The sequence below is a fragment of the Trachymyrmex cornetzi genome, unplaced genomic scaffold (assembly GCF_001594075.2).
Source record: "Trachymyrmex cornetzi isolate Tcor2-1 unplaced genomic scaffold, Tcor1.1 scaffold390, whole genome shotgun sequence".
Classification (NCBI taxonomy): domain Eukaryota; kingdom Metazoa; phylum Arthropoda; class Insecta; order Hymenoptera; family Formicidae; genus Trachymyrmex; species Trachymyrmex cornetzi.
Window position 1 is genome coordinate 331,820 of NW_017298641.1, and position 10,494 is coordinate 342,313.

Sequence of the window (10,494 nt, forward strand, 5' to 3'; positions counted from 1 at the left end):
TACAAAATGACACAAATGATTGTCAAACAAGAACTGAACGTCCAAAGTGACCACAATTGTCACAAATATCTTTCGTAAGTATCACAATTATAATACCAGAATGACTTTGACGAGTAACGCCATCTTCATGATGAGGCTCAAAACTTTTCAGACGACCCTCGTACAGACGTTTCGACCCCAATCAGGTCCTCCTCAACGCTAAAAAATAAATTTAAAGTTATCAGTAACTACCCAAGATGTTCAATATATCAAATAGACGCATGATTACTCGCATGTTGGTACTACTAATTATGGTATCAAAACGGCCTAGATTCTCTCGGTTTCATCAGAACTTGTAGCTCGTATGTTCTAGATGTTAAAATTCATAATCAGTCTAAGATGCCGTGAGCTTCATCTTAAATTTACAATTCATTGGCCCAATAAGAATTACAGCAATAACGTTGAAATCATCCTTCACACTCTGATTGTAATTATAATAATTATAAAAAATGTCTGATTAACAATATTGATTGTCATTAATGATACCAATAAAAATTATAATAATTCTGTCATTATGGGTCTATATTTTATAAAAATAAAACTTTTCGAATGTGAAAACCAATAAAAGATAAGTATTCCATACCTGCTAATAATTCGAGGTCACAAAAATTGAAACTATATAATTGCATATAATGATAACACAGTGATATCGAAAGGATCTTAACACTGTCTAACTTAGAGATGTTGTAACGAAACAGAGATTGACGGTCGTGCACGACTTCATGCGATACGATATATACATATATATATACATATACGACAATATAACATACATACAATATAAGAAAACATAGTCGGCTCAGCACTCCACGCATACTCGTACAGGAGTACAAAGACGCCGTCTCACGTTTGACGGCTACCGCGCGGCATTGATCAAGGCAATACGCGGTGTTTTCGATCTCTCCGAAATCTTATTGCCTTTCACATCAAGCTCGATCTTTAGGAAGTAGCCGCACCAATTAGAGGGAAGTATATCGGTAGAGGGGAAACCCGAAGCCGCGAACTTTCGCGTTTTAGAGTTAGTCGAGTAAAGGCAGCGAGGCAGATCACTTCGTGAGCACGTCATACGTGGACGTTATACGTGAATGCGATAAGTGAACGCGGTACACAATAATACGGGCAATACTAAACATAAGGTGGAGTGACGCGTGTGAGTCCGGCTCTTGCAACGCGAAGCAGAACTTCGACGCGTTGTTGCAAGTGAACACTGGCAGGACTCAGGGAATGTCCCCTAGGCGTTGTCATGCCTATGCGACACAAATCTTCCTCACACGCGACTAATAGATAGAAATACGTTGTGCGGACACGATTAAGCTGTATACATACAGCATATATACGTATTGACGATTATGAAAAATTGTGATACGAAATAAACAGAATAAAAAGCGAAAAGACAGTGTACCAGATGTAATGCGAAAACATTCGGTATATTGGAATGATCCTGCCATCTAACAACAGAAACCGCGCTAGATATGATGTAGGGAGGATCCTAGGAAGGGGTATTCAACAGAGTAGGAAGGAGTTATAAGAGTGGTAGATATATGTCAGGCAGCGGATTTATATCTATTTGTCTATTTAAATCATATTTCTGCTTTTTAATGTAGACCATTGCAGATACAATAGTTTTTTTGTAGTAAGGCTCGTTATCTAAAATTTCAACCTCATCTCATTTAAAATCGTGATTAAACTTAGTACGATGGTCCGAGATAACTGATGGAGAACGCGTTCTCTTGTTAATATTGGGTCGATGTTCTTTTATTCTTGTTAGTAGTCTCCTTTTTATCTGACCGACATAGCTAGCCTCACACTCCACACATTCAACTCTATACACCACACATTGTTTAGAAAAGTGATCTAGAAGGTCCTTACCTCTATGTATGAATTTCTTAAGGGTATTCGGTATAGTGAAAGTCGTCTTGAGATATATGCCCATAGCAATAGGTGTAAAGCTCTCAGAGACGGATTCCACATACGAAATAGAGAAATATTTTTCACTATACTGAATACCCTTAAGAAATTCATACATAAAGGTAAGGACCTTCTGGATCACTTTTCTAAACAATGTGTGGTGTATATACTGTGTTCAACGAGAGAATGACCTCGGTTTGCGCAGAGCGGGCAATGTAACGCTGTACAATGCTATGAAGTACAACGCTGTGAAGTATGCTGTACTGCGCAAAATAGACGAGTTTTCGTCCGATCCGTCATTCTCTCATTGAACGGAGTATAGAGTTGAATATGTGGAGTGTGAGGCTAGCTATGTCGGTCAGACAAAAAGGAGATTATTAACAAGAATAAAAGAACATCGATCCAATATTAACAAGAGAACGGATTCTCAACAACTATCTCTGACCATCGTACTAAGTTTAATCACGATTTTAAATGAGATGAGGTTGAAATTTTAGATAACGAGGCTTACAAAAAAAGAATTATATCTGAAATGGTCCATATTAAAAAGCAGAAATATAGTTTAAATAGACAAATAGATACTGCCTGACATACTACATGGGCTGAAAAGTCCCGGGATTTTTAATGAAAACAAGCGTTTTTTGGGCAAAGTTATATTTATTCCTCAACATAGTTGCCTTCGAGGGCGATACACTTGGTATAGCGATTTTCCAACATTTCGATGCCTTTTCTGTAGTACGAAACGTCCAAGCTTTCGAAATACGCCTCGGTTTCCGCGATGACTTCCTCATTCGATCTGAATCTCTTTTCCTGGAGCCACCACTTGAGGTTTGGGAACAGATAATAGTCGCTGGGGCCCAAGTCTGGAGAATACGGTGGGTGAGCAATCAATTCGAATCGTAATTGGTCCAATTTGGTCATCGCTTTCAAGGACGTGTGTGACGGTGCGTTAACGTGATGGTACAGAACTTTTTTCTTTGCCATATGGGGCCGTTCTTTTGAGATGCCCACAGCCTCAGCTAACTCACGCAACTTCACTTTACGATCACTCGAAACGATTCGATGCACTTGCTTTACGATTTCCGCATTCGTAGCCTCTTTTGGCCTTCCAGAGCGAGGTGCGTTTTCGGTGCTAGTACGACCCATTTTAAATTCACTAAACCACCGATAAACTGTTGTTCTCGAAGGAGCAGATGTGGGATAACATTTCTGCAACCATTGCAATGATTGTTCAGAAGTTTTTCCCATCAAAAAACAATGTTTGATCAAGATGCGATATTCCTGTTTTTCCATTTCTTTTACGAAGGCGAAAGTAGCGTCACTCAAACGACTGTAGCGTCACTCAAACAAATGGATGAAATGTCATGAAACTTCATACATAAACTAGTGACAGATGAGTCTCTCGAAATGAGTCATGTTCATTTTCTAGTGGCGCCACCTATAGAAAAATCCCGGGACTTTTCAGCCCATGTAGTATATCTACCACTCTTACAACCCCTTCCTACTCCGTTGAATTCCCCTTCCTAGGATCCTCTCTACATCACCTAGCGCGGTTTCTGTTGTTAGATGGCAGGATCATTCCAATATACCGAATGTTTTAGCATTACATCTCTAAGTTAGACAGTATTAAGCTCCTTTCGATATCACTGTGTTATCATTACATGCAATTATAAATTTTCAATTTTTGTGACTCCGAATTATTAGCAGGTATGGAATACTTATCTTTTATTGGTTTTCACATTCGAAAAGTTTTATTTTTATAAAATATAGACCCATAATGACAGAATTATTATAATTTTTATTGGTATCATTAATGACAATCAATATTGTTAATCAGACATTTTTTATAATTATTATAATTACAATCAGAGTGTGAAGGATGACTTCAACGTTATTGCTGTAATGCTTATTGGGCCAATGAATTGTAAATTTGAGATGAAGCTCACGGCATCTTGGACTGATTATGAATTTTGACATGTAGAACATACAAGCTACAAGTTCTGAAACCGAGAGAATCTAGACCGTTTTGATGCCATAATTAGTAGTACCAACATGCGAGTAATCATGTGTCTATTTGATATATTGAACATCTTGGGTAGTTACCGGTAACTTTAAATTTATTTTTTAACATTTAGGAGGACCCGATAGGGGTCGAAACGTCTGTATGTATGTGTAAGTTTGCTTACAATAATATTGTTACTCAAATGTTACCCTGAGTTGGTTCTTAGCCTTATTGTGTATTGTTTTAATTTTGTAATTATTGAAACCGTTACTTTTTATTGTTTTCTATTATTTTTAATTTGTGACCGTTAATCATTTATACATTGAGGATACCCAATGTGAGGGGTCGAAACGTTTGTTTTTATATTAAATAACGTTAATTTATACATTAAATAATATGATAAACAAGAACAACCAACTTGTACAAACATTGTTATAAACATTTATACAAATATTTATACAATTATACATCATGTTATAGAATATAACTTGTACACGTGTTGCAATGTTATAAAAAAAGAATTGGAATTGTCATTAATCATTGAAGATAGAGAATGAGTGTTCGAAGAAACTTGAATCTTGTTGTTGAGAAGGATATAGAGATTTTTGTGGATAGCTCAAAAAAAAGATATAAAACCAACCAAAAAGTATAAAAAATAGATAATTTCCTAAATGTTAGATGTTGCATTTTATTTGTTTGAAAAGGTTTTTGTATTGTTTCGTCTGTTACGTTTAAATCATTTAAAATCTATGCACTATCGTTCAGCGTTGTTTTGTACTTGTGATTTAGTTGAGAATCTTGAAATTTCCAACAAATATGTCACAAATTTTATTCTAAAGTAAAATATTAAATGTATTGTACAAGCCACTTGTTTGTGGCATTTAAATTCTTAAAGTGTTCTTATCTTGATAATATTTTCTAATATAAGCTGATTTTCATAATCCGATAACATTCAAAATCATTTTAAGTTTCGGCGTTTCAATCTCGAGACACCATATGATCATTTCATTGATTGAATAGAATGTTAAGATTATCTATGACATGAAACTTCAGACAATCTTATGTATAAGATAAATTATAAATAGCATTAGTCTATCACAATATATTTTCTTTCGACAGAATTGAATCATCGTGTGTCCAACTTAATCAACATGGAAACATGTTTGGCTAATGCTGCAAACTCTGCAGTTACCAGTCCCGCAAATGTCTTTGCGTATTTGATACAAACACTTCTGACAGCGCAATGTAGTTTGAGCGATGGCATTTACCCTCCAGACCGCTCGGAGGAGATTGCGACTTCTAATAGAGAATTCGATTTCGTCATCGTGGGCGGTGGAAGTGCTGGATCCGTATTGGCCAATCGTTTGACTGAAATAGAAAACTGGAAAGTATTGCTGATCGAAGCTGGCGAGAATCCCTCAATACTGAGCGAAGTTCCCGCAGCATTCGTCTCGCAATTACATTCATCAGAGGATTATTCCTATGACGTTGAACCCGAGAAATTTGCCTGCCATGGTAACAAGAACAAGTTGTGCAAATGGTCAAAAGGCAAAGCTCTGGGCGGTAGCTCTACACTAAATGCCATGCTCTACATTTATGGCAGTGAAAAGGATTACAACGAATGGTCCCAAATGGGCAACAAAGACTGGAGTTATGACGAAGTTCTGCCATATTTTAAAAAATCTCAAAGCTGCGGTCATGGACATAATGACGAGTGGAGAAGCAAGTATTGCGGTCATGGCGGACCGTTGAGCATCAGGTATTACAATTATAGCCAACCGAAAATACATGAAACGGTCTTGCAAGCCGCTCGCCAGATGGGCGTACCTATTTTGGATACCATCAACGGTGACAAATTCATCGGATATGGCATAGCTCAAGGAACCTTGGATAAAGGTCATAGAGTGAGCGCTTCAAAAGCTTACTTGTCGCCGATCAAGCATAGGAGCAATCTGTACGTGATGAAGTCGACTCGAGCTGACGCTATTCTTCTGGATAATACTCGAGCAGTTGGAGTACGTATGACTTTGAAAGACGGACGATCAATTGATGTAAAAGCCTCGAAGGAGATAATCTTATCGGCCGGCAGCATCGCCAGTCCGCAACTCTTGATGCTTTCGGGTATTGGACTCGAAAAGCATCTACGCGAAATGGGAATACCTACGATCGTTAATTTACCCGTTGGCAAAAATCTTCAGGATCATGTCATGTGGTACGGCTTATCTTTGACCTTCAAGAATCAGAGCGCGACACCACCGTCACCTACATTTATGCTAGACGCTGCTTACGAGTATTTAATGCACAATCGAGGACCTCTGGTAAATGTCGGTGGCTTCGATCTTATGGGTTTCGTCAACGTACACGATCCGAGCGCTAAATATCCAGACATTCAGTTTATTAACGGTCACATACCACAATGGTACATACCCATGGCGACTACTTTTTATAACGCCCTTAACGTGGACACAAAGATAATTCAAAAGATAACAGAAATTCTAACAGAGGCGGATATGCTCAATTTCTTTTCGATTCTGTTAAAACCGAAGAGCATAGGTGAGATACGGCTACGTAGCAGAAATCCGGCGGATCCTGTTAGGATTTACGCCAACTATTTCTCTGAGCAGGAAGATTTAGATACCATGTTGAAATCGTTAGATTTTCTGAAGAAAATGATTAACACTGAGACATTCAGGCGGCACGAGTTCCGGTTGCATCACATGGACATTCCTGATTGCCGTCATACCAAATCCGACTCCGACGAGTATTGGAAGTGTAACCTGCGACATATGTCGTCTACGATCTTCCATCCTGTTGGAACGACGAAAATGGGTCCTCAAGGCGATCCTACGGCCGTCGTGGATCCTCGTTTAAAGGTTCACGGAGTACAAAGATTAAGGGTCATTGACGCATCTATTATGCCGACCATCACCGGTGGAAATACGAACGCACCAACGATAATGATAGCCGAAAAAGGCGCAGATTTTATTAAGGAGGATTGGGCAGTTACGGACGACAAGAACGAGTTGTAAAAGGAAAGCGAGCCTTAAAATTTCGAAATAAATTTATTTCTCGTGTATTTTCTTCTCGCTTTCATCCTTTTCAATTTCCCGTATCGTATATAAAACCAATTAATTAAGCGTGTTCAAATCAGTTATATTTAACCCTAGTTTGGCATTCACGAATTAAAGTATGCATTTTTGAGATGGTTAGATTTTAAAGATTGGGACCCCAGCGAAAAAATTCTTTTTTATATATAAGGGGAGTACTTATTGTTAGTAGACAACACAATCTCATCTGTTTTTGTTTTCAATACAGAGAGCAATGTAATTATTCCCATTTTGCGATTTGAGCGTGTCGAAAGATAGAGAACAATTGCGTTTTAAGTAAAGAAAATAAATAAAAGTTGCAAGTTATTTATCAAAAATTGTAAATTAATAAAAGATACGTAAGAGTTAGTAATTTTGCCCGACTCATTTGTCATTATGGTGTTTAGTAATTTTTAATAAAATCGAGTTTTATTAAAACAAACTTTATTGCGGTCAAACTGCACTTCAATAAATATATACGAGGCTTTTTTTATTACATTATAGTTTTAATAAGGTATTTAATAAGATATATAATGATTCAATAAAATTGTTTTCAAATTTGTTTTAGTTAAATTTTTAGATAATTCAGTAAAACCATTCTTTCTGTGTACAGCCTATTATCTTATAATGTACACAACAAAAATTAAAATGTTCATGATTATATTTGCAATTTATTTGTAATTTAATATATAAAAAGCTTTTATTATGACTTTTTTCTTTTTGCCCTCTTCTTTTGTCTCATAACATATTTGAAATACGTACATTGAGAAAAAAATGCTGTTGATTCAATTAAAGTCTATATTACGGGCTGTCACTAACATAAGTGATTAATTCATGTATATATTTTATTGACATAAAGGCTTGATTATTGAAATAATAAGTTATGCCTTTATGTCAATAAAAATATACATGAATTAATATCACTTATGTTAATGACAACCCATAATATAGACTTTAATTGAATCAACAGCATTTTTTCTCAGTGTACACCATGTACAAATATATATAACAAGTGTACACATATCATAGAATTGGAAAGGAAAGGTAAAATGTAACAAAAAGTGATTTCAAAATCACTCAGCGAAAGTAAAACATTCCTCAATGTGCACATAAGCAAGTGGCATGATCCATATACAACGAATAATGTTTTAAAACATTTGAAATATGCAGTCCTGTATAATTTAAAACATTACTCCAAATATTAATATAAATTGTGTGTGTGTGTGTGTGTGTGTGTGTGTGCGCGCGCGCGCGCGTGTGTGCGTGTGTGTGGTGAGGTAGGGGTGTATGTATATTCAAGCATACAAATTTATTAAATTAACTACGTCTAATTTGCTGTGAATCATTCGTAACATGTATTAACATACACTGTTAGAAATTTCTTAATGAATTTTAATTAACATGTAAAGGAAGCATGTGGTTATGCACGAAATTAAATGTAATGAATGATGTAAATAAAAACTAAATTACAGTAGTCTTAAATGTGATGAACGTGTGTATTGAAATTAATGAACACATTATTATAGAAATTAATTTACACGTTAATGAAAAGTGACGAGATCTGTAACTGAAAAGTAATTTACGTTAATGACATGTAAGAAACATAAACGTATTAAACGTTAAGCGTTAATAGTATTAGGCTTAATTAAAATATTATTAATATTCGTACATGTAAAAGTATATTAAATTTCAATACGCTTAACTTTTAAGTTAAGCGTATTGAAATTGAATGTACTACAAACTTAAATTTCATTAATATGTACATTAATAGTTATTTCAATTACGATTAATTAAATGTCATTTATATTCGTAAATGAAAAGTATATTAAATTTCATTACACTTAATTTTTCAGTTACTGTAAACTTAAATCTCATTAACATGTGCATTAATAGTCTTTTCAGTTACAGAGAAATTAAACTTCATTCACCAATGTACATTAAAAGATGAAATTTAAGAACATTTCTAACAGTGTATTTCATAAAATTAGATATTTAACATTTTTTATCTGAGCTTTTTTTTTATTTAAGTCAAATGTTGCACTTTAATTATTAATCTTAATTTTAATTTAAAATTAAATGTGCATTTTGTGGAATAAGGATAAGGGAAAGGTGATATGTTTTACTAGAGTAGTGGTAAGTCTTCATGGTTTATAAGACCAACATAATGCTTAAAGTCTCAGTCTTTCGCTTTCTCTGCCACGTTGAACTGCTCGATCGCGCAACAGCATTTCGATACCACGTGTACCTGTGATTCCGTTCTATCTTTTCGTCAAGATATTTTTGTATCAGAGTCATAATGCAGTGTAACACTTTTGCTGGAGAAAGGAAATTAATCGACATCTATTATTGCGCCGTAATGATCTTTCTTTCATAGGTTGTATACATACATAAGACATACATGCATATATTGTATATGAATATTAATATTGATAATTAGTATAAATGATAAAGCACAATTATGCAACTAGTCAATGTACATATTGACTAGTTGCATATATAATCATGTTTTATCATTTATATACCGATTATCAGTTGTATATCGATTTCAAATTCTACACGATTCTGTTAACCAAAACACCAAGCAAGTTTATTTTTCTAAAACTTATTACGTGTTTGCATTTAAACCAGTGTTCCAAATTAAAACTTAAAAATTACGTATAAAGTGGAAATGTTCAGTATCCCTCAATACATATGTTTTTAATTACAAAAAAACTTGTTAAAATTTTTAATTATATTTTTTTTAATTACACATCCGCTTTGGTCAAAATCACAGAAGTCTGAAATGTTATTTATTATCTATATATAGTACACTATATTAAATAAAATAAATATACAAATAACAAAGATATAAACATAAAAATATACTGTTAAAATATTTCGCGCAATTATTACTAGTCGATCGCAAATATTAATATTATTTTAGGATAATTTATGTGGGAAAGACAAATATGGATGCATAATACTTGAAGTTACGAAGTCGTCTAATATCCACGGATCCTTTGATTAATTTGAAATTGATCTTTTCATATATATATATACATATATATATATATATATAGTTTTTAGTAAATATTTCTTAAACAAAAGGTAAAAATACAGCTTCAAAAACATAAATATAAAGTAAAAAGTGTCTTCTTATATATACAATATATATATATATATATAGTTTTTAGTAAATATTTCTTAAACAAAAGGTAAAAATACAGCTTCAAAAACATAAATATAAAGTAAAAAGTGTCTTCTATCAAATAGTATAAGCAATTTTTATAATACTGTTTGCAATTTTGCAATAATTAAGTTTTCCGTAAGTTATGCAAAAATGAGCGTCTGATAAAATGGGCTTCAAAACTGGCATAATACACTGTTAGAAATGTTCTTAAATTTCATTAACTTTTAATGTACATTAGTGAATGAAGTTTAATTTCTCTGTAACTGAAAGGACTATTAATGCACATGTTA

General features: G+C 34.2%; 2 protein-coding genes across 3 annotated transcripts in view; both read left to right on the forward strand.

Annotated features, from left to right (window-relative positions):
- Positions 1 to 7,432, forward strand: part of LOC108764009 (glucose dehydrogenase [FAD, quinone]) — a 23,746-nt gene extending 16,314 nt beyond the window's left edge. The window contains exon 2 of the mRNA XM_018511997.1: positions 5,069 to 7,432. Within this exon, the coding sequence (XP_018367499.1) occupies positions 5,101 to 6,978 (1,878 nt within the window). The 5' untranslated portion in view covers positions 5,069 to 5,100 and the 3' untranslated portion in view covers positions 6,979 to 7,432. The remainder of the gene's footprint in view (positions 1 to 5,068) is intronic.
- Positions 7,433 to 9,077: 1,645 nt separating this feature from the next.
- Positions 9,078 to 10,494, forward strand: part of LOC108764008 (glucose dehydrogenase [FAD, quinone]) — a 24,355-nt gene continuing 22,938 nt past the window's right edge. Inside the window, exon 1 of one of the 2 annotated variants that reach the window (XM_018511995.1) lies at positions 9,078 to 9,412. The gene's annotated coding sequence lies outside the window, so the exon portion shown is untranslated. The remainder of the gene's footprint in view (positions 9,413 to 10,494) is intronic. The other variant, XM_018511996.1, reaches the window with a different exon arrangement.